We start from the raw sequence: 24772 nt of genomic DNA, 5'->3' as shown, positions 1-24772 counted from the left end.
ACGTTACTCAGATCTGTGTTGTAGTATATTGGAGATGATGAATCCTTTTCTTTTGTCGTTTGATACCGAGATAAAACAGACACGTTAAACCCTTTCCACTTGTGGAAACTGGCCTATATGGACAGGGCTAAATTGAAACTGTTCTTACAAAAGAAATATGCATAAGCGTGGTACCAACTATAAGGGACTAGTTTGGAGGTTCTGGGGAAATTGTTATCGTACATTTTGTGATATGGAACGTGATGTTCACATTTGAACTGATGTTTGGTTTGCTTGTATGACATCAAAGCGATATTTACTGTAATCCTCAACGTCTCATCTTTTAAAATACATTGAATCCTCTTCATTTGCAGCATTTCCCCTCACTCAGAGAGCAAAACATTAGCAAAAGTTGCCCAATTAGCAGGAGGCATGGGGGCAACTTCCTGTCACGTGCTGTGCTCAAGTTCAGTTCAAAACTCATACGGCACTGTGAAGCACAGAGCTGGGAAGTCATGTGTAGCATGTCACTGTACAGCAACTGCATTCCAATTTAAGCGCTTATCAGTACCCAAGTCGGCGATTTTCAACCCTTATACGGGTAAGTGTAACGGGCTACGACAAGTTGGACAAGAATGAGTGGTACATGAAGATGTCATGACACATAAGCAGCCAAAGACATGCCCAGGTCGGCCTGCAGACATGGCATTGTGTGTGTGTGTGTGTGTGTGTGTGTGTGTGTGTGTGTGTGTGTGTGTGTGTGTGTGTGTGTGTGTGTGTGTGTGTGTGTGTGTGTGTGTGTGTGTGTGTGTGTGTGTGTGTGTGTGTGTGTGTGTATTTCTGCATAACCGCTCAAGGTAAACCATTAACCAGGCCAAACCAAAACCCAAACCTTAAACCCTAACCAACAACCATAACCTCATCTCAACCTCTCTCTCACCCCAGTGGTGAACACCAATCGTCTGTGGTACCGTGTAGTTTAGTTAGTAGAGCATGGCTCTTGTAACACCAAGCTTGTGGGATCAATTCCCGCGGGGGACCAGTATGAAAAAGTTGCTCTGGATAAGAGCATCTGCTAAATGACTAGACTATCTACGAAGGCTCATGACTACTGGGCTTTAGTGACTCATCAATAATGTACACGTCTTCATTTCCTGCATTGATTACGACTTCCTACATACAGGATATTTGATTCTCTCTAACTGATATGATCTTTTGAACAAAGACATACGCTGTGAACATGTGCCTTACAGTGAAGTCAAGTCTAGCCTATCATACCGCAACCAGACCGGACGGGGTTAACGGTGCTTCGCTCCATTATGTAGCGATTACACAAACCCTCCATTTTGTTTCGTTTTTGCCAGCGGCGGGCCGGCGGGCGGGCGCGGAGACGGGCTAGTGCGAGCAGTTCTCCAACATGTCTGTGCGGGGAAGGCGCAGGCCCCGCTTTCAAGTACAGCCCCAAGTATGTAAACAGGATACCCTGCACCGCCGGAGAAGAAAGGCAAGGCATGGAATCATTCAAAGTTAAAAGACAAAACTGGGGCCAGAAATAAGCAGCATCTCCTTCTCTACCTCCCCTCCTCCTCTCCTCCCTCGTTCTCTGTCCTGTATTACTACAGGACATGAGATATCAACCCCCTGTGCTCCTCTTGCAACAGAGTGAAGCTTATCGCTGGTGTTAATTACATTCCGTTTGCGTCCCCTATGGGCCCTGGTCAAAAGTAGTGTACTATATAGGGAATAGGGTGACATTTTGGATGTATCGCTGTCTCTTTCTTTTTTACTGCTAATTCATGCGGCAGCCAAGAGACGGAATCGTCTTGAATCAATAAATGAACAGCTGTTCCACAATTGTAAGCCAGAGTAGAAACATATTTAGACTCGTGATTATTTTTAGGGAGAGCAATTTAGAAAGGCCAAACAAACCATTTGGGGAATGTGTTATGCGTTGCATTCTTGAAGCAACAGGAAATAGATTGCGGACTGGTCCTTGAATACATTTGACTGTACGTCTAAATTGGTGTGAATAGTTGTTATTATGCAGATAGCATGTTGTTAAACATGCTGTATGTGATTCATGGATTGGTTAGCGTACTGTTCACTTGGTTAGCATACTTTTACAGTATGCCTAGATTTGTACTTACACTACGTGTGCATAAAGTATAAATAGGTTATCTTTTGTGCAATGTGTAGCAGTTCCTGGTGAAATGAAACTGGTGTGGTTGTCTCTACCTCGTGCTGTTGAACACAGTCAATCAGTCACCTCCATGACGTGTGGTTGGTTTTTTCTCTAGTCACTTACTGTATGCAAAACTCTGAGCAAAAACAAACAGTTCACCGACACAAAGGCGCCTGTAGATATGGATCAGGCGTTGGACTGGTGGAGAGTACGGTTGTTTCTCTCTCTCTCTCTCTCTCTCTCTCTCTCTCTCTCTCTCTCTCTCTCTCTCAATTCAATTCAAGGGCTTTATTGGCATGGGAAATATATGTTTACATTGCCAAAGTAAGTGAAATAGATAATAGACAAAAGTGAAATAAACAGTCAGAAATGAGGAGAGCGAGGGAAGGAGGTTGGAGGCAGGGGAAGTGGTTAGGGGGAGTCAGGATCCTTTTCTCTGGCTGTGTTGTGAGTGCATCGTCCCCCAACCCATTGGTTCCTTTATCTCTGACTGCACATTGTATACACTACTCCCCAAGACCCTGCGTGCAAGGAAATATCTGTAGTCTGGCCCTACTGGAACTAAACGTCTTCAGATTAAGATAATATCCCCACTGCATATCTGGCGCGTTTTATTTTCTACCCCCCCCTCCGACTCTCGCTTCACCTATCGTTCATCTATTACTCTCTTTCATTCTTCCTTCTTTTCACCTCCCTCCTCATCAACCCTCTTCTCTCTCCACTTCCTTCTCACTTTCTCTCTCTGCCTCTCTCTCGCTTCTTCCCTCGGAGCAAAAACAAACATGACTCTTTGGCACGGACTTGACTGTGGAGGCGAGTAATTGTGCACCTCCAGATGTGCGCTCACTGCTCGCCGGGGTTTTATTTAACTTTCAAATCTAAGTGGTTTCCTCACTGTGTATTCTCCTCTTCTTTTATTTCCCTCTGTTTCTAAAGTGCTGAATGAATAGAAAACCAGCAGCATACCACCCTACATCCCACTGCTGGCTTGCTAAGCAGGGTCGGTCCCTGGATGGGAGACCAGATGCCGCTGGAAGTGATGTTGGAGGGCCAGTAAGAGGCCCCCTTTCCTCCGGTATAAAAATACAAAATAAAAAAGCCCCAGGGCAGTGATTGGGGACATTGCCCTGTGTAGGATGCTGTCTTTCGGATGGGATGTTAATTGGGTGTCCTGACTCTCTGTGGTCAGTGAAGATCCCTTGGCACTTATCGTAAGACTAGGGGTGTTAAACCCGGTGTCTTGGCTAAATTCCCAATCTGGCCCTCATACAATCACGGCCACCTAATCATCCCTAGCTTACAACTGGCTCATTCCTCTCCCCTCCTCTCCACTGTAACTATTCCCCCAGGTCGTTGCTGTAAATGAGAACGTGTTCTCAGTCAACTTACCTGGTAAAATAAAGAGTTTAAAAACAATAACTGCTATTTCTTATGCATGGAGACCATCCCATCCCGTCGAGTAGTCATGCGATCCACTGCCTTATGTGATGTCTGTCCAAGTGATTTAGACTTGTGCAAGTAATGTATTACCATATGTATTTAGCCCAGTGTAAGGAGGGAAGGCCATTGTGGTCTGACCAAAGACTCTAGTTAATGAGGTACATGTGTGTCCATGGAGACATGGGAGAGTTGCTGTGATCTATGTCTGTTTAACATAGCGGCCTGTGATGCATCATCCTTTGGTACGTAGCACCACATACAACTTTATTGTTCGTGGAAACGGAGACGGATACGTGCGGTCTGTTTCATCATCAACCCATTGAGGCGGTTAGAAAAGAGAGTCACATTTGATGACATGAACGTAATATTTTTCCTCCAAGTCTTTTGATGAACTAATTGTATTTTTTGAATATCTTGTTTTTATGTCCTTGGTGCTGTCCTTGGTCCCTGTAACAACAGGTACGCCTTTGTAAACGTATAACACACACGCACGCACACGGTCATAGGAGAAGAGAGGAGAGGGGGAAGTAGAGATGGGGGGAGTGGAGGAGAGGAGAGGTGAGAGTGGAGGAGAGGAGAGGGGGAAGTGGAGATGGGGTTGGAGGAGAGGTGAGAGTGGAGGAGAGGAGAGGGTGAAGTGGAGGAGAGGAGAGGAGAGGACAGGGGGATGGGGTGGAGGAGAGGAGAGGGGGAAGTGGAGGAGAGGAGAGGGGGAAGTGGAGGAGAGGAGGGGGGGAAGTGGAGGAGAGGAGAGGGTGAAGTGGAGGGAGGAGAGGAGAGGACAGGGGGAAGTGGAGGAGAGGAGAGGGGGAAGTGGAGGAGAGGAGAGGGGGGGAAGTGGAGGAGAGGAGAGGGGGAAGTGGAGGAGAGGGTGAAGTGTAGGAGAGGAGAGGGGGAAGTGGAGGAGAGGAGAGGGGGAAGTGGAGGAGAGGAGGGGGGAAGTGGAGGAGAGGGGGGGGAAGTGGAGGAGAGGAGAGGGGGAAGTGTAGGAGAGGAGAGGGGGAAGTGGAGGAGAGGAGAGGAGAGGGGGAAGTGGAGGAGAGGAGAGGTGGAGAGGGGGAAGTGGAGGAGAGGAGAGGAGGAAGTGGAGGAGAGGAGAGGGGAGGGGGAAGTGGAGGAGAGGAGAGGGGGAAGTGGAGGAGAGGAGAGGGGGGGGGGAAGTGGAGGAGAGGAGAGGGGGAAGTGGAGGAGAGGAGAGGGGGGGGAAGTGGAGGAGAGGAGAGGTGGAAGTGGAGGAGAGGAGAGGAGAGGGGGAAGTGGAGGAGAGGAGAGGGGGAAGTGGAGGACAGGAGAGGGGGAAGTGGAGGAGAGGAGAGGGGGAAGTGGAGGAGAGGAGAGGTGGAAGTGGAGGAGAGGAGAGGAGAGGGGGAAGTGGAGGAGAGGAGAGGGGGAAGTGGAGGAGAGAGGGAAGTGGAGGAGAGGAGAGGGGCCAGTCATCCAGGAACGGAATAAACATCCCAGCAGCTGCTTCATTAGACAATAGCCAATGATAATTTTCCATGGCTCCCTCCGCCACCATGGCAACCTGTTGTGTGGCGAACACACACACCCCACGCACACGTGCACACACACACACAGAGTGTAGTCACACACGTGGACGCACTTCCCCTCCAGTCATTGTGGCATGCAAAAGCAGTCGGCAACTCAGGTTATATCTCTTTATCTCTTCTTCTCTCTTTCTCTCTCGTTCCCTTCATATTCCTCTCTCTGTCTCTTTCTTCCTCTTTCTCGTCCTCTTCCTCTGCTTTCGATTGGAATCATCACTTCAAGGCATCACTTCTAATTTCCATAATATGGAACTCTGCTCCAAGAAGACAAGGGTGGGTGGGTGGATGGGAGGGCGATTAGGGCCTAGCTGCTAAAAACAACCCAGCCTGTTAGATCACATTCACTTCCTTCTTCCCTGAGAGGAGACCCGGGGGGGAAGGTGGGAGGGAGAAAGAACGGGGGAGGAAGGGTAGAATGTGCAGTATGTAGACTTCTATTTGCATTCCCACACTGTATTTAAAGCAGGCTGGATTTGAATGTCTGGGAATCTGGAGCAAGAAGGCCCCATGAAGTCATGTGTGGCTCAGTTGGTAGAGCATGGCACTTGCAAGGGTTGTGGGTTCGATTCCTGCCGGTGCCACTTTGTAAAATGTATGCATGCATGACTCTAAGCCGGTTTGGATAAAAGTGTCGGCCTAAATGTTGTACATTATTATTATATGATGGTCTTTCGAAAGGAGAGGCGTGAGATGCCTACACTCTTAAAAAAAAAGATGCTATCGAGAACCTAAAAGTGTTCTTCGGCTGTCCCCATAGGAGAACCCTTTGTAGAACACTTTTTCGTACTAGGTAGAACCCTTTTGGTTCCAGGTAGAACCCTTTTGGGTTCCATGTAGAACCATTTCCACAAAGGTTTCTACATGGAACCCAAAAGGGTTCTACCTGGATCCAAAAAGGGTTCTCCAATGGGGACAGCCGAGGAACCTTTTAGGGACCCCTTTTTTCTAAGATTGAACAGTTCAGTCATGTCTAAAAACACAATCACTCACAGAGTGCAACCTATGAGGCCAATGGTAGATTGAGTCACATGTCATTGGTTATGTCTATGTGACATTGTCATAGAAATGACGATTGGCCATCTGCAAACGGTTGTTGGATGACCAAGTTTGTGGCTTAACCTTTGTGGGCTAAATCAGGGTCACGCGGAGTGATTCTTGGTAGTCTTAAACACACCTACATTGAAACAGAAGTATACACCTCACACACATGGTTATGGGCTTAAACAAAGAAGACAACTATACCATGTCAGATATAGAGTTGAAATGTAATACATTTTGAGTTTGCATCCCAATATTACACGTATATACATCACAGAAGACTGAAATGCAACAAAAAACGTTTGACCTAGAAACACAGGGTTTTCATTGGGTTCCGGGATTGATTTGGGATTGATTTGCAATTTTCGCAGGAGACAGAACGCGTCTCCTTCCTGAGCAGTGTGACGGCTGTGTGGTCCCATGGTGTTTTATACTATTGTTTGTACAGATGAACGTGGTACCTTCGGGCGTTTGGAAATTGCTCCCAAGGATGAACCAGACTTGTGGATGTCTACAATTTTAATTCTGAGGTCTTGACTGATATCTTTTGATTTTCACATGATGTCAAGCAAAGAGGCACAGAGTTTGAAGGTAGGCCTTGAAATACATCCACAGGTACACCTCCAATTGACTCAAAGGATGTCAATTAGCCTATCAGAAGCTTCTAAAGCCATGACCACATTTTCTGGAATTTTCCAAGCTGTTTTAAGGCACAGTCAACTTAGTGTATGTAAACTTCTGATCCACTGGAACTGTGATACAGTGAATTATAAGTGAAATAATCTGTCTGTAAACAATTGTTGAAAAAATGACTTGTGTCATGCACGAAGTAGATGTCCTAACCGACTTGCCAAAACTATAGTTTGTTAACAAGAAATTTGTGGAGTGGTTGAAAAACGAGTCTTAATGACTCCAACCTAAGTGTATGTAAACTTCCAACTTCAACTGTACATGTGCTGTGTGCGAGGAAATAAGTAAGTAAATACGTACTGATACTGTAAGTATGCAGCTTTTGGAGGATGGAATGTTGCATGGAATAGATTTGACAAGACCGTTAGCTGTGATTAATGTGTTGTGTACACACACACACACACACACACACACAATGTGTTGTGTAATCTGATACAGGGAGTCTGTCTTGTGTTGTTTTTTAAAAACTTTCTCTCACTGCCCTGTAATTAGGCCTGTTTGTGACATCGTTAAAGAAACGCTGCTGATTGGACAACTCAGAAGCAGCTGCTGATCTCCCACGATCCTTCACTCACTCACCTGTGTGTGCGTTAGGGCTGGGAATTGACAGGGACCACACGATACGATATAACCATGATATTTAGGTGCTGATATGCATGGCAATTCTCACGACATTACGATTCGATACTGCGATTCGATGTTCCACACATATTGCTCGCTATATGTCTGCTGCAGAGAGACGAGAGTATGATCAAATGAGTTATGATCAGTCGGCGAAATAAAAGTACTAAAAACATGTTGGCTCACTATTTTTAAAGAAAACAAGTTTTGCCGCAGGTACAGCCAACTAGCGCTATCTAACTCTACCTAGCAAAAAATATATAAAATCGATACTTGGAGTCAAAGTATCAACATCATTTCCCCCACCACAAGTGTGTGTGCGTGTGTAAGTGCGTGTTCATGTGTGTGTGCGTGCGTGTGCCTGCCTGCCTGTGTCTGTGTCTGTGTGTGTACGCGTCTGTGTGCAGGGTCAGTGTTCTGGTTCACTGCCGTCAGCTGCAGTTGTGCTGTGGCTTCACACACACACACACACACACAGTTGTTTCAGCCCCATTGACTTTATGGCTAGCTATAAACAACCTGTTGAATTTCTCAATATATTGATACACTACATGGCAAAAGTATGTGGACACCTGCTCGTCAAACATCTCATTCCAAAATCATGGGCATTAATATGGAGTTGGTCCTCCCCTTTGCTGCTATAACAGCCTCCACTCTTCTGGGAAGGCTTCCACTAGATGTTGGAACATTTCTGTGGGGACTTGCTTCCATTCAGCCACAAGAGCATTAGTGAGGTCGGCACTGATGTTGGGCAATGAGGCCTGGCTCGCAGTCGGTGTTCCATTTCATCCCAAAGATGTTCGATGGGGTTGAGGTCAGGGCTCTGTGCAGGCCAGTCAAGTTCTTTCACACCAATCTCAACAAATAATTTCTGTATGGACTTCGTGCACGGGGCATTGTCATGCTGAAAGAGGAAAGGGCCTTACCCAAACTGTTGCCACAGAGTTGGAAGCACAGAATCGTCTAGAATGTCATTGTATGCTGTAGCATTAATATTTCCCTTCACTGGAACTAAGGGGCCTAGCCCTAACCATGAAAAACAGCCCCAGACCATTATTCCTCATCCACCAAACGGTACAGTTGGCACTACAGTATGCATTGGGGCAGGTAGCGTTTTCCTGGCATCTGCCAAACCCAGATTCGTCCGTCAGACTGCCAGATGGTGAAGCGTAATTCATCACTCCAGAGAACGCGTTTCCACTGCTCCAGAGTCCAATGGCGGCGATCTTTACACCACTCCAGCCGACGATTGGCATTACGCATGGTGGTCTTAGGCTTATGTGCGGCTGCTCGGCCATGGAAACCCATTTCATGAAGCTCCTGACGAACAGTTACTGTGCTGACGTTGATCCAGAGGCAGTAGTGAGTGCTGCAACCGAGGGCAGGTGATTTTTACGCGCTTCAGGACTCAGCGGTCGCATTGTGTGAGCTTGTGTGGCCAACCACTACCCCGGCTGAGCCGTTGTTGCTCATAGAGGTTAATAACAGCTTTTACAGTTGACCGGGGCTCTAGCACTGCAGGCCAACTGACATTGAAAGTCACTGAGCTCTTCAGTAAGGCCATTCTAATGCCAATGTTTGTCTATTAAGAATGGATGGCTGTCTGCTCGATTTTATACACCTGTCAGCAACAGGTGTGGCTGAAATAGCCGAATCCACTAAGTTGAAGGGGTGTCCACATACTTTTGTATATATAGTGTACAGTATATATAGTGTGTCTAAAGTGTGTCTGTAGTGTGCCTATAGTGTGTCTATATAGTGTATCTACAGATGAAGCCGCTGTATGTGTATCATAGAATAAATCCAAGCCCGTTCTATGGATTCTATTTCTATGATATGGATCCCTATTTCTACTTTCGACCATTTACCTGACATGGCCTTTTTTCCCTTCCGTTTCCTTGCTTCTGTCATTAGAGTATTGTATAAGAAAGAGTATGGCACATCATTAGAGTATTGTATAAGAAAGAGTATGGCTCATCATTAGAGTATTGTATAAGAAAGAGTATGGCACATCATTAGAGTATTGTATAAGAAAGAGTATGGCTCATCATTAGAGTATTGTATAAGAAAGAGTATGGCTCATCATTAGAGTATTGTATAAGAAAGAGTATGGCTCATCGTTAGAGTATTGTATAAGAAAGAGTATGGCTCATCATTAGAGTATTGTATAAGAAAGAGTATGGCACTTCAGAGTATTGTATAAGAAAGAGTATGGCTCATCATCAGAGTATTGTATAAGAAAGAGTATGGCACTTCAGAGTATTGTATAAGAAAGAGTATGGCACATCAGAGTATTGTATAAGAAAGAGTATGGCACATCAGAGTATTGTATAAGAAAGAGTATGGCACATCAGCGTATTGTATAAGAAAGAGTATGGCACATCAGAGTATTGTATAAGAAAGAGTATGGCACATCAGAGTATTGTATAAGAAAGAGTATGGCACATCAGAGTATTGAATAAGAAATATGGCATGGGCCTTTCTGATGCGGTGTGAAGGTTGGAACATAGTCAAATATGTGAGTCACTACACCACCAGGGAAAATCCCTCAGTAGCCCAAATGCGGCCACCTCTACCCAGCAGTGTCACTAGAGAGAGTGTCATGCTTACCACAGGGCCATGCAGCCACCTCTACCCAGCAGTGTCACTAGAGAGAGTGTCATGCTTACCACAGGGCCATGCAGCCACCTCTACCCAGCAGCATCACTAGAGAGAGTGTCATGCTTACCACAGGGCCATGCAGCCACCTCTACCCAGCAGCGTCACTAGAGAGAGTGTCATGCTTACCACAGGGCCATGCTGCCACCTCTACCCAGCAGCATCACTAGAGAGAGTGTCATGCTTACCACAAGGCCATGCAGCCACCTCTACCCAGCAGTGTCACTAGAGAGAGTGTCATGCTTACCACAGGGCCATGCAGCCACCTCTACCCAGCAGTGTCACTAGAGAGAGTGTTATGCTTACCACAGGGCCATGCAGCCACCTCTACCCAGCAGCGTCACGAGAGAGTGTCATGCTTACCACAGGGCCATGCAGCCACCTCTACCCAGCAGCGTCACTAGAGAGAGTGTCATGCTTACCACAGGGCCATGCTGCCACCTCTACCCAGCAGCGTCACTAGAGAGAGTGTCATGCTTACCACAAGGCCATGCAGCCACCTCTACCCAGCAGTGTCACTAGAGAGAGTGTCATGCTTACTAGAGGGCCATGCAGCCACCTCTACCCAGCAGCATCACTAGAGAGAGTGTCATGCTTACCACAGGGCCATGCAGCCACCTCTACCCAGCAGCATCACTAGAGAGAGTGTCATGCTTACCACAAGGCCATGCAGCCACCTCTACCCAGCAGCATCACTAGAGAGAGTGTCATGCTTACCACAGGGCCATGCAGCCACCTCTACCCAGCAGCGTCACTAGAGAGAGTGTCATGCTTACCACAGGGCCATGCTGCCACCTCTACCCAGCAGCGTCACTAGAGAGAGTGTCATGCTTACCACAGGGCCAGCCTGGTACCACATCTTTACCCTTCTGCCCCCGCATCACTTGGCACCACAACTGAGCACTATACTCTACAATTCCTTGTTCTATTGTCTCCGTTTCGCCTCCTTCTCTCTTTGCCTGGAAGTAGATATTTCATATTTTTGTGTGATGACAATTTCGGAGAATCCAAATCAGTAATGCCATTGTTTCAGACTTGCAGAGTTGCAAATTGGAAATGGTCCTTCTCTGTCTGTGGGAGGTAAGTAGCTTAGCGTTTGACGTGCGTGGATTTTCCCCCTTATGCTGATCAAGGTCTGAAATCACCCACTGACTCACGTCACAGTAAGGACTGTATCTACACTAACCACACTGATGATTATGGGAACTTTAACAACTATAGTATAACAAATATTTAGAAACTCCCCTTGTGACAGCTCATTTGAAATGCAGTTCGCATGTCCTGAGGTGTACAGAACATGAGGACACGTTTCTAAATGAGCCAGCGGAGCACAATCTCAATTTGGAAAAGCGATAATACCTCACACTTAAAAAAAAAAAATTGAATTACAAACTAGCCACACCTTGTCCTTTACTTTAACTGTCATGATACAATGACAATAATAAGTCTCGTCACCCCTGAAAGCCTCTTACAACGTGCTTCGGTGACTTCAAAATGGCCGAAGCTCAAGAAGAGGAAGTACAGTATGTGATGAACTGCTTTGTCAGAGAAAGCGTGGGTCCACACTGTCCTGCACATACTGCTGCTATAGAAACCAAGTGCAGATGGCTGTCAAACACGGTAGTGTTTGGCGCTGCGCAGAGCAGAACCGACGCAGTTCAGTTAGACCAGTCATTGTGTACTCCTGTTCTCGATCTCACAACCTCCGGGAGTAGCTCTGTTGTCCTCGGGGGTTTATTAAGGGGTTTTCTCTCACACCCTCACTGTCTAACTCTACTTTCTATTCTGTTCACTCTTTCTCTATCTCTCCCCCCACCCCACCCCCCCACCCCTCTCACAGTCTCATTGGGATGTGAATGTGTCTGGCGGGCTGGCACAAGCCCCACACTCTCTCTCTCGTCTCAGCCACACAGCGGGCCGAAATGTCTTCTGCATACTTTGTTTTTCGCAGTACTGGCGTCCTTCCTGGTCGCGGCGCTGAGTGAAACTGCCTGGCACTCTTATCAGAAGCCAGCTCAAACTCACACCTGGCTGGTGGTGCAGACCTGGGTTCATCAACGATTCAGTCTTTCCAATACCTTCAGCGTCTGCTCGAGCCTGCCTGGAGCTCTGGGTGGAAGGGGTTTGCAGTTTGGGACTGCTCTATTTGTCCATTAAGCCAGGCAAGCTCAATCAAGCACAGATAACGTACCTGAAATCATTTCAAATAGTCATTGAACCCAGGTCTGCTGGTGTACATTGCATGCTAGAGTTGAGCTGGGTTATTTGGGCTAGGAGGGGTAGGTTCGAGACAGAGAGAAGTACTGTAAAACACACTAACTCTCTGCTCGACACGCACACCTGTCCAAACAAGGAAATGCTGAAGCACATTTATTTGCACCAATAGATTGTCAATTGCATTATTACATGTTCTGTTGCCTGTAACAACCCAGAAAACAAATGTGGTATTCAAACTGAAACTAATAGTTTTGAATTTCTGCTATCCTTTGCAGGAGAGTTGTTGTTGTTCCTGCTGTTGTTTATCTCTCAGCCTGTAAACTGGGCTGAGACAGACCAGACTGTTGTTGTTTTTTTAACGTGGCTCCATGGAGGTTTGGAGTCAGTCATGCCAGCCAGAGCCAGGCGGAGGCCTCACGACAGACAGTGGGTTAGAGGGAGGGTTGGCGGTTTGGAGGGCTGCCAGACGGTTCGGGGAGTCGAGCCAGTGGCAGGGCAGGGCGTGGAGGTGGGAGAGAGAGAACGGGGGAGGGAGTCAACCCGAGGTTCCATGTTGCCTTCTGGGAACGTCAGCATCATATTAATGGTCTGTTCGGTCCCTCCAGCTCCAGAGGCCCAGTAGCTCTCCCAGTCCAAACCACCGGCCCCTTAAGGCCCCAACCACTCTTAACAAACCTCCCCAACCCTTCTCTCCAATCTGTATTTTCCTTCCACTCTTTGGCTGCGTCCCACATAGCACCCTGTTTCCTATATAGTGCACTACCGTTATGGATCTGTTCAAAAGTAGTACACTAAATGGGAACAGGGTGCCATTTGGGATGCTGCATCTCTCTCTCTCTCGCTGCCTTTCTCTCACATAGTTTTTGCTAAATCCAATTTTAGCTGCCCCCTTTGCCTCCTTTCCTCCTCCTCCTCCTGGCCTCTCCCCTCCCCGCATGTCCCCCTGACTCATAGGAACTAGTAGAGGTTTTAAAAGAGGCGGCAGTATTTAGGCTGGGCCAGCCCACCCGGAGGTTGGCCTGCCCTGCTTTCTTCCCAAAAGCCCTCTTGGAGCTGTTGACTGACAGTAATTGGCAGATGCAGTGGCTTTGCGTGTAAAGAGTTTATTTAGCGAAAGAGAGAGAGCGAGAAAGAAAGAGAAGGGGGGGGAAGAGGGGATAGAGTGGGTAGTACTGCAGTAGTAGATAGAGAGAATTTTATGTCATATACACAACATAGGTGCAGTGAAATGTGTTTTTTTTACAGGGTCAGCCATAGTAGTACGAAACCCCTGGAACAAATTATAGTTAAAGGCCTTCCTCAAGGGCACATTGAGTTGTTTCACCTTGTCAGCTCAGGTATTCAAACCAGCGACCTTTCGGTTACTGGCCCGATGGTCTAACCGCCAGGCTACCTGACTTGTCTAGGGCGTCAGTAAACCCGGCTGTTATCCAGACGTAGTCTATACTCTTGTCGAACAGCATTTGGACTGTAATGTCCCTCTAGTCTGCTTCCACACTATCATTAACTCATGACCTACTGCACCTCCGGGTGGGCAACTTGTTGCACTCCAGATCAGATCAGCTGGCTGGCGTGACCTTGTTTTGTTATCCTCATCATGCCAGTGTCTCCGTGGGCATGAGAGCATAGCTAACAGCCTTCATTCATTTGGCTCTGCCCCGATGAATTCAAATCACAGCAGAATGGACGGCTTGTTCAGACTCACTGCGTTCCTTGTGTAAACCATGCTGTACTTTTGGCAAGCACCCACAGCCATTATGGAAGCATTCAACAACCTTTTAAGTGCCTGGCTGGCTGGCACAGTGGCAGAGGCAGAATAGGGGTGTGGGTACAGTGGCAGAATATGGGTGTGGGTACAGAGGCAGAATAGGGGTGTGGGTACAGAGGCAGAATAGGGGTGTGGGTACAGAGGCAGAATAGGGGTGTGGGTACAGATGCAGAATAGGTGTGGGTACAGGGCAGAATACAGAGGCAGAGTGTGTGAGGCAGAATGTGAATGTGTGTGGGTACAGATGCAGAATAGGTGTGTGGGTGTGTGTGTGTGTGTGTGTGTGTGTGTGTGTGTGTGTGTGTGTGTGTGTGTATAAGTGAGTACATGTGTACTAAGGTATGGAGAATCAGAGCAAGTGGTCAGTCCAGTTCAGTCCAGTTCAAGTGTTCAGCAGTGTAATGGCTTGTAGATAGAAACTGTCTCTGAGCCTGTTGGTATCAGACCTCATGCGCTGATGCCTTCTGCCCGACGGTAAGGTAGAGAACAGCTTGTGGCTGTGGTGTGTGGGGTTAAGGTTAGGGTTAGGGGTTAGGGAAAATGGGATTTTGAAGGGGAATCAATGTCGGTTTCCAAAAAGTCCTCACAAGTATAGTAAGACATAGTTGTGTGTCTGTGTTTATGCCTGCTTGAGTGTGTGCATGCATGCTTGTGTGTGTGTGCCTGTGTCTTAGCAGGTGTCTGGTGTTTCTCAGTAATCTTCCTCACCCTCCGTCCCCCGTCCCCGGGTCCAGAGATCGGTTTGAAGTTTGAAGCCCCCCAGCTTTGGTTGTCTCTTTCTCAGCTCTATGTGCAGCTGGTGCTGCAGCTGGTGCTACAGCGATAGTGCATTCCAAATGGCACCCTATTCCCTATATAGTGCACTACTTTTGACCAGCTTTGGTCAAAAGTAGTATAATATATATACAGGGAAGCTGGTCAAAAGTAGTGCACGCAATAGGGAATAGGGTGCCATTTGGGACGCAAGTCTACAGTGTCAGTCAGACGCCAGCTGCTCTGCTCTGTACTGTAGGAAACCAAGCAGCACTCAGCACAGAGCAGCACTCCCCTGGCACAGCACCAGCATTTACCTAACCTTATGGAGATGAATCAAGAAACCCAGCCATGTTTACATAAGCTAAGTGTCTTCAGGCACAAATCCACCATCCAAAAGAAAACACCCTTCAGGTTGGAGGTAGAGAGGAGACTCAGTGACATAAAGAAAACACCCTTCAGGTTGGAGGTAGAGAGGAGACTCAGTGACATAAAGAAAACACCCTTCAGGTTGGAGGTAGAGAGGAGACTCAGTGACAAAGAAAACACCCTTCAGGTTGGAGGTAGAGAGGAGACTCAGTGACAAAGAAAACACCCTTCAGGTTGGAGGTAGAGAGGAGACTCAGTGACAAAGAAAACACCCTTCAGGTTGGAGGAGAGAGAGTGAGACTCAGTGACAAAAAAACATAAAGAAAACACCCTTCAGGTTGGAGGTAGAGAGGAGACTCAGTGACAAAAAAAACACCCTTCAGGTTGGAGGTAGAGAGGAGACTCAGTGACATAAAGAAAACACCCTTCAGGTTGGAGGTAGAGAGGAGACTCAGTGACATAAAGAAAACACCCTTCAGGTTGGAGGTAGAGAGGAGACTAAGTGACATAAAGAAAACACCTGTCACGACTCCGACCGAAGGACACTCCCCTTCCCGTTCGGGTGGCGCTCGGCGGTCGTCATCGCCGGCCTACTAGCTGCTACTGATTATTTCCTCCCCCTCCTTATGTGTTGATTGTGTGCACCTGTTTTGAGTTAGGTAGTAGGCTTTATTAGTCAGCCGGCCCGCAGGGTTCCTTGTGCGGGATTAATTATTGTGATCGTCTGTTTGGTGTACTTATGTGCACGTCTATTTGGGTTTTGTGTTTTCCCATTTTGTGGGTTTTCCCTGGACGGTTTAAGTCCCCCTGTTTGGGGCATTTGTTTGTTCAGTACGCCCTGTGTTTTTGTGAGGGTTGGCTTATGTTCAGCGTTTGTGTCAGTGCATTAAAATAGCACTCCCCTGAACTCTCTGCTTCCTGCGCCTGACTCCTCACCCACTACACTCAGACCGTTACAGAATCCCGCACCCTGGAATGGAGTCAGCAGGAGCAACAGCCACTCCCCTCCCATCGATGGAAGAGAGGGTTCTACATCACACCACCGTTCTCCATCGGATTGGAACGGCGATGGATCTGGTGATGGAGAGAATGGACCGATGGGAGAGAAGCGGTTTCCTCTCTCCACCTTCGGCCCCTCCTCCTCAGGACTCCCCATCTCCCGACTCCAGCACCCTCCGTCTTACGCTCCCAAGGGTCTATGATGGAACGGCAGCAGGGTGCCAGGGGTTCTTACTCCAGCTAGAACTGTACCTGGCCACCGTCAGACCTACTCCCTCGGGAGCGGAGAGGGTGAATGTCCTCATTTCCTGCCTCACAGGTCGTGCTCTGGAGTGGGCAAATGCAGTTTGGAATGGCCCAGACTCAGCGAAGGAGCACTACCCCGAGTTTTCTCGCCGTTTCCGCGCCGTGTTTGACCATCCTCCAGATGGCCGAGCGGCGGGAGAACGACTATTCCATCTCCGGCAGGAGAAAGGAGTGCCCAGGATTACGCGTTGGAGTTCCGTACCTTGGCAGCAGGATCCGGGTGGAACGACAGGGCCCTTATCGACCACTACAGGTGTAGTCTCCGGGAGGACGTCCGCAGGGAGCTAGCGTGTCGGGACACCGCTCTTTCCTTGGATGAGCTAATTGACATGTCCATCCGACTGGACAATCTGCTGGCGGCCCGCGGGCGTTCGGAGAGGGTCCTGTGTGTTCCACCACCCAGCACCTCCACTCCTGTTCCGATGGAGTTGGGAGGGGCTTTGCCGAGGGGTACCGGAGGAGGAGGCTCCCTCTGCACCAACTGTGGTCGGAGAGGACACACGGCCGATCGGTGCTGGGGGTCCGTCTGGGAGTCGAGATGGCAGGCGGAACATTTCTCGATCACCCCAGGTGAGTCAGCACCAAACTCACCCAGAACCCCTGTTGGTCACATGTTTGTCTTGATTTTTTTCTTAACTTTTTCCCCTCTTCCCAGCATAGGGCGCTAGTCGATTCAGGCGCAGCTGGGAACTTTATGGATCGCGGACTTGCTATTAAATTAGGTGTTCCGCTTGTGCCGATAGATTCTCCCTTTCCCGTGCACTCCCTAGATAGCCGGCCATTAGGGTCAGGGGTGGTCAGGGAGACCACAATCCCACTGGACATGGTAACGCAGGGGAATCATAGGGAGCGTATCAGTCTCTATATTATTGATTCGCCTGCGTTTCCAGTGGTGTTGGGGATTCCCTGGCTGGCCCGGCACAATCCTAAAATTTTGTGGAGACAGGGGGTTTTCCAGGGGTGGTCAGAGGAGTGTTCTGGAAGGTGTCTGGGAGTTTCCGTCGGTGCCACCTCGGTGGAAAGTCCAGACCAGGGTCCCACAGTGTGCATTCCCCCCGAGTATGCCGATTTGGCAATCGCTTTTAGTAAAAAGAAGGCGACTAAATTACCACCACATCGACCGGGAAGGGATTGTGCGATAGATCTCCAGGTAAACGCTGCGCTTCCCAAGAGTCACGTGTACCCATTGTCCCAAGAGGAGACGTTGGCTATGGAGACATATATCACGGAGTCTCTGGGACAGGGGTACATTCGGTCCTCCATTTCACCCGTCTCCTCGAGTTTCTTTTTTGTGAAGAAAAAGGAGGGAGGTTTGCGTCCTTGTATTGATTATAGAGGTCTAAATGCCATCACAGTGGGGTTCAGCTACCCACTACCTCTCATTGCTACGGCAGTGGAATCCTTTCAGGGAGCGCAGTTCTTCACAAATTGGATCTCAGGAGCGCGTATAGCCTGGTGCGTATTCGGAAGGGAGACGAGTGGAAAACCGCATTTAGTACCACATCGGGCCACTATGAGTACCGTGTCATGCCGTATGGGTTAAAAAATGCTCCAGCCATTTTTCAATCCTTTGTAGACGATATTCTCAGGGACCTGCACGGGCAGGGAGTGGTTGTTTATATCGATGACATTCTGATCTACTCAGCCACTCACGCCGCGCATGTGTCTCTGGTACGCAAGGTGCTTGGTAGACTGCTGGAGCATGACCTATACGTCAAGGCTGAGAAGTGTGTGTTCTCCAAACGAGCCGTCTCCTTTCTGGGTTATCGCATTTCCACCTCAGGGGTGGAGATGGAGGGTGACCGCAGTAAGGCCGTGCGTAATTGGCCGACTCCAACACCGGTAAAAGAGGTGCAGCGGTTTTGGGTTTTTCCAACTACTACCGGAGGTTTATCCGGGGTTTTGGCCAGGTAGCGGCTCCAATTACCTCACTGCTAAAGGGGGGCCCGGTGCGGTTGCAGTGGTCAGCGGAGGCGGACAGAGCTTTCAACAGGTTGAAGGCGCTGTTCACGGATGCACCCGTGTTGGCGCATCCGGACCCCTCTCTAGCATTCATAGTGGAGGTGGACGCGTCCGAGGCTGGGGTGGGTGCCGTGCTATCACAGCGCTCGGGTACGCCACCAAAACTCCGCCCCTGTGCTTTCTTCTCCAGTAAGCTCAGCCCAGCGGAGCGTAACTATGATGTGGGGGACCGGGAGTTGTTAGCGCTGGTCAGGGCTCTGAAGGTGTGGAGACACTGGCTTGAGGGGGCTAAGCACCCCTTTCTCATCTGGACCGACCACCAGAATCTGGAGTATATTCGGGCAGCTAGGAGACTGAACCCGCGGCAGGCAAGGTGGGCCATGTTTTTACTCGATTCCGGTTCACTTTATCATATAGACCGGGCTCCCAGAACGTGAAGGCGGACGCACTGTCCCGCTTTTACGACACGGAGGATAGGTCCACTGAACCTACTCCCATCCTTCCGGCCTCAAAGCTGATGGCACCGGTGGTATGGGAGGTGGACTCGGACATCGAGCGGGCGTTACGGGCTGAACCAGCGCCTCCTCAGTGTCCGGCGGGGCAGAGGTACGTGCCGCTTGGTGTTCGGGACCAACTGATTCGGTGGGCTCACGTCCTACCCTCCTCGGGTCACCCTGGGGTGAGGAGGACAGTAGGGAGCCTTCGGGGAAGGTATTGGTGGCCTACCTTGGCTAAGGACGTTAAGGTTTATGTCTCCTCCTGTTCGGTATGCGCCCAGAGTAAGGCTCCTAGGCACCTTCCTAGAGGGAAGTTACAACCCCTCCCCGTTCCACAACGACCATGGTCACATCTATCCGTAGATTTCCTGACCGACCTTCCCCTGTCTCAGGGCAACACCACAGTTCTGGTGATTGTGGATCGGTTCTCTAAGTCCTGCCGTCTCCTCCCGTTGCCCGGTATCCCAACGGCCCTACAGACTGCGGAGGCATTATTCACCCACGTCTTCCGGCACTACGGGGTGCCGGAGGACATCGTTTCTGATCGGGGTCCCCAGTTCACGTCCCGAGTATGGAGGGCGTTCATGGAGCGTCTGGGGGTCTCGGTCAGCCTGACCTCCGGTTATCACCCTGAAAGTAATGGGCAGGTGGAGAGAGTAAACCAGGAGGTGGGTAGGTTTCTGCGGTCGTACTGCCAGGACCGGCCAGGGGAGTGGGCGAGATACATCCCCTGGGCGGAAATGGCCCAGAACTCATTGCGCCACTCCTCTACTAATGTGTCCCCCTTTCAGTGTGTGTTGGGGTACCAGCCGGTCCTGGCACCGTGGCATCCGAGCCAGACCGAGGCTCCTGCGGTGGAGGAATGGGTGCAGCGCTCCAAAGAAACCTGGAGGGCCGTCCAGGAATCCCTTCAACAGGCTAGTGGACGGCAGAAAAGGAGTGCTGACCGCCACCGCAGTGAGGCCCCCGTGTTTGTACCAGGGGACAGGGTCTGGCTCTCGACCCGAAACCTGCCCCTCCGCGTGCCCTGCCGGAAGCTTGGGCCGCAGTGTGTAGGGCCGTTCAAAGTCCTGAGGAGAATAAACGAGGTGTGTTATCGATTACAACTCCCTTCCTATTATCGTATTAACCCCTCGTTTCATGTGTCTCTCCTCAGGCCGGTGGTAGCTGGTCCCCTACAGGACGGTGAGGTGCTGGAGGTCCCTCCTCCCCCTCTGGACATCGAGGGTCCCCGGCGTATACGATACGGGCCATTCTGGACTCGAGACGCCGGGTGAGGGGCCTGCAGTACCTCGTGGACTGGGAGGGGTACGGTCCGGAGGAGAGGTGCTGGGTACCCACCAGGGACATTTTGGATCCGTCGATGTTGAGGGATTTCCATCGCCTCCATCCGGATCGCCCTGCGCCTCGTCCTCCGGGTCGACCTCGAGGCCGGTGTCGGCGCTGCGGGAGCCACGCGTCAAGGGGGGTACTGTCACGACTCCGACCGAAGGACACTCCCCTTCCTGTTCGGGTGGCGCTCGGCGGTCGTCATCGCCGGCCTACTAGCTGCTACTGATTATTTCCTCCCCCTCCTTATGTGTTGATTGTGTGCACCTGTTTTGAGTTAGGTAGTAGGCTTTATTAGTCAGCCGGCCCGCAGGGTTCCTTGTGCGGGATTAATTATTGTGATCGTCTGTTTGGTGTACTTATGTGCACGTCTATTTGGGTTTTGTGTTTTCCCATTTTGTGGGTTTTCCCTGGACGGTTTAAGTCCCCCTGTTTGGGGCATTTGTTTGTTCAGTACGCCCTGTGTTTTTGTGAGGGTTGGCTTATGTTCAGCGTTTGTGTCAGTGCATTAAAATAGCACTCCCCTGAACTCTCTGCTTCCTGCGCCTGACTCCTCACCCACTACACTCAGACCGTTACAACACCCTTCAGGTTGGAGGTAGAGAGGAGACTCAGTGACATAAAGAAAACACCCTTCAGGTTGGAGGTAGAGAGGAGACTCAGTGACATAAAGAAAACACCCTTCAGGTTGGAGGTAGAGAGGAGACTCAGTGACATAAAGAAAACACCCTTCAGGTTGGAGGTAGAGAGGAGACTAAGTGACATAAAGAAAACACCCTTCAGGTTGGAGGTAGAGAGGAGACTCAGTGACATAAAGAAAACACCCTTCAGGTTGGAGGTAGAGAGGAGACTCAGTGACATAAAGAAAACACCCTTCAGGTTGGAGGTAGAGAGGAGACTCAGTGACATAAAGAAAACACCCTTCAGGTTGGAGGTAGAGAGGAGACTCAGTGACATAAAGAAAACACCCTTCAGGTTGGAGGTAGAGAGGAGACTCAGTGACATAAAGAAAACACCCTTCAGGTTGGAGGTAGAGAGGAGACTCAGTGACATAAAGAAAACACCCTTCAGGTTGGAGGTAGAGAGGAGACTCAGTGACATAAAGAAAACACCCTTCAGGTTGGAGGTAGAGAGGAGACTCAGTGACATAAAGAAAACACCCTTCAGGTTGGAGGTAGAGAGGAGACTCAGTGGCATAACGAAAACACCCTTCAGGTTGGAGGTAGAGAGGAGACTCAGTGACATAAAGAAAACACCCTTCAGGTTGGAGGTAGAGAGGAGACTAAGTGACATAAAGAAAACACCCTTCAGGTTGGAGGTAGAGAGGAGACTCCGTGACATAAAGAAAACATTGTCTGCTTCCCAAATGGCACTCCGTTCCCTACATAGTGCAGTGTTTACTACTTTTGACCAGGGGCAATAGGGCTCTGGCAAAAAGTTGTGCACTATGTAGGCAATAGACGTAGCCAAAGAAACTTTCTCCTCTTGGCTGGCTGGAAGAAGTAGGGTGTTGCATGATGCTTCATACTGTTATATGAGTGAGACTGGTTACATGTGAAGTGTTGTGGTCTGTCCATGAAGCCCAGGGAGAAGTGACAGATGGATGGATGGATGGGTGGATGGCTGACTGGCTGGCTGGGTTAGTGTTGTGATACAAGGTACTAGTGTGTGTTTGTCTTGGCTGGGTTGCAAATTAGAGAGAGCGATAGAGCTAGAGATATGCGTCAACAGCAACCTTGAGAAAATCCTCTGCATTAATCATTAACAGTAGACTTGTACATTTCCTCAGTGAAAACAATGTACTGAGCAAATGTCAAATGTTCTTTTTACCAAATTATCGTACAACAGACCACGTATTCACCCTGCAGACCCTAATTGACAGACGAACAAACCAAAACAAAGGCGAAGTCTTCTCTTGCTTTGTTGATTTCAAAAAAGCCTTCGACTCAATTTGGCATGAGGGTCTGCTGTACAAATTGATGGAAAAGGGTGTTGGGGGATTAACACATTATAAAATCCATGTACACAAACAACAAGTATGCAGTTAAAATTGGCAAAAAACACACATTTCTTCCCACAGGTGCATTGGGGTGAGAGGGGGATGCAGCTTAAGCCCCACCCTCTTCAACATATATATCAACGAATTGGCGAGGGCACGTGAAATGTCTGCAGCACCCGGTCTCACCCTACTAGAATCTGAAGTCAAATGTCTACTGTTTGCTGATGATCTGATACTTCTGTAACCAACCCAGGAGGGCCTACAGCAGCACATAGATCTTCTGCACAGATTCTGTCAGACCTGGGCCCTGACAGTAAATCTCAGTAAGACCAAAATAATGGTGTTCCAAAACATTTCCAGTCGCCAGGACCACAGATACAAATTCCATCTAGACACAGTTGCCCTAGAGCACACAGAGAACTATGCCTACCTTCGCCAAAATGGCCTATTTTTTTGCCTTACCTTACCTCCTTACTTGCTCCATTTGCGCACATTGTATATAGATTTTTCTATTGTGTTATTGACTGTACTTTTGTTTGTCCCACGTGCAACTCTGTGTTGTTGTTTTTTGTCCCACTGCTTTGCTTAATCTTGGCCAGGTCGCAGTCGTAAATGAGAACTTGTTCTCAACTGGCCACCTGGTTAAATAAAGGTGAAATAAAAATATTATAATTAAAAAACATCAGCGCCACGGGTAACTTCCGCAAAGCTGTGAACAATCTGAGAGACAAGGCAAGAAGGGCATTCTATACCATCAAAAGGAACATCCAATTTGACATACCAATTAGGATCTGGCTAAAAAATACTTGAATCCGTTATAGAACTCATTGCCCTTTATGGTTGTGAGGTCTGGGGTCCGCTCACCAACCAAGAATTCACAAAATGGGGACAAACACCAAATTTTAGACTCTGCATGCAGAATTCTGCTAAAAATATCATCCTTGTACAACGTAAAACACAAAATAATGCATGCAGAGCAGATTTATTCTACAGCCACCTAAAAAGAAGTCCTCACCTACAGAGAGATGAACCTGTAGAAGAGTCCCCTAAGCACCTGGTCCTGGGGCTCTGTTCACAAAAAGACCCCACAGAGCCCCAGGACAGCAACACAATTAGACTGAACCAAATCATGAGAAAACAAAAAGATAATTACTTGACACATTGTAAAGAATTAGCAAAAGAACTGAGCAATTAGAATGCCCCTAAACAGAGAGTACACAGTGGCAGAATACCTGACCACTGGGACTGACCCAAACTTAAGGAAAGCTTTGACTATGTAAAGACTCAGTGAGCATATGTAACCGATGTGAAATGGCTAGCTAGTTAGCAGTGGTGCTAATAGCGTTTCAATCGGTGACGTCACTCGCTCTGAGGCCTTGAAGTAGTTGTTCCACTTGCTCTGCAAGGGCTGTGGCTTTTGTGGCGCGATGGTTAACGATGCTTCGAGGGTGACTGTTGTCTATGTGTGCAGAGGGTCCCTGGTTCGAGCCCGGGGCGAGGGGACGGACGAAAGCTAAACTGTTAAACATAGCCTTGCTATTGAGAAGGCAGACCTGGCTTTCAAGAGAAGACAGAGTATGTGCACACTGCCCACACAATGAGGTGGAAACTGAGCTGCACTTCCTAACCTCCAGCCAAATGAATGACCATATTAGAGACACATATTTCCCTCAGATTACACGGACCCACAAATAATTTGAAAACAAACCCGATTCTGATAAACTCCCATATCTACTGGGTGAAATACCACAGCAGCAAGATTTGGGACCTGTTTTCACAAGAAAAGGGCAACCAGTGAAGAACAAACGCCATTGTAAATACAACCCATGTTTATGTTTATTTATTTTCCCTTTTGTACTTTAACCATTTGCACATTGTTACAACACTGTATATATACATAATATGACATTTGTAATGTCTTTATTCTTTTGGAACTTCTGTGAGTGTAATGTTTACTGTTCATTTTTATTGTTTATTTCACTTTTGTATATTACCTACTTCACTTGCTTTGGCAATGTTAACATGTGTTTCCCATGCCAATAAAGTCCCTTGAATTGAATTGAAAGAGAGCGAGAGGGAGTGGCAGAGAGAGAGGGAGAGAGAAATCCTGAGATTCTTCATCACCCCCCCACACCACTTTTTTCTGTCTTTCTACAGTTTTTATGAAGCAGCCAAGTATGAGCACTCAGGCCTCAGCCAACTCCTAGAACAATGAGAGGCTTTGTGTCTCTACCTGGTGCTGGCTGGCTGGCTGGCTGGCTGGCTGGCTGGCTGGCTGGCTGGCTGACTGGCTGACTGGCTGACTGCTAACTGCCTTCCTCAGCAGAACAGGGAGGTGGAGGAGGAGGGGGAGAAGAGATGTGTGTGTCTCGTGTTCTGGGGTGTGTGTGTGTGTGATGACGGGTTACGGTGTGTGTG

At 48.6% G+C, this 24772-nt stretch overlaps 2 protein-coding genes across 4 annotated transcripts in view; both read left to right on the top strand.

The window, feature by feature from the left end:
* The window catches only part of LOC112253968 (aryl hydrocarbon receptor), an 82502-nt gene that overhangs the window by 24678 nt on the left and 33052 nt on the right, over positions 1-24772 (top strand). The window lies entirely within an intron of this gene.
* On the top strand, positions 14402-22138 carry LOC121846768. 3 transcript variants are annotated; one of them, XR_006083697.1, is made up of 4 exons: positions 14402-15307; positions 15356-15541; positions 15600-15741; positions 20947-21023. XR_006083697.1 is itself a non-coding variant. In XM_042324091.1 (2 exons), the coding sequence occupies exons 1-2, from the start codon at positions 15219-15221 to the stop codon at positions 21776-21778; spliced, it is 921 nt and encodes a 306-aa protein (XP_042180025.1). In that variant the 5' UTR covers positions 14402-15218; the 3' UTR covers positions 21779-22138. The 3 variants fall into 3 exon arrangements, 1 of the variants encoding a protein (XP_042180025.1); XR_006083696.1 differs by having other exon boundaries at positions 14402-15541; XM_042324091.1 differs by lacking the exons at positions 15356-15541; positions 15600-15741 and having other exon boundaries at positions 20947-22138.

This window comes from Oncorhynchus tshawytscha, linkage group LG07 (assembly GCF_018296145.1).
Source record: "Oncorhynchus tshawytscha isolate Ot180627B linkage group LG07, Otsh_v2.0, whole genome shotgun sequence".
NCBI lineage: Eukaryota > Metazoa > Chordata > Actinopteri > Salmoniformes > Salmonidae > Oncorhynchus > Oncorhynchus tshawytscha.
Note: the sequence above shows the minus strand (reverse complement) of the source record. Positions and strands in the feature narration are given on the sequence as shown.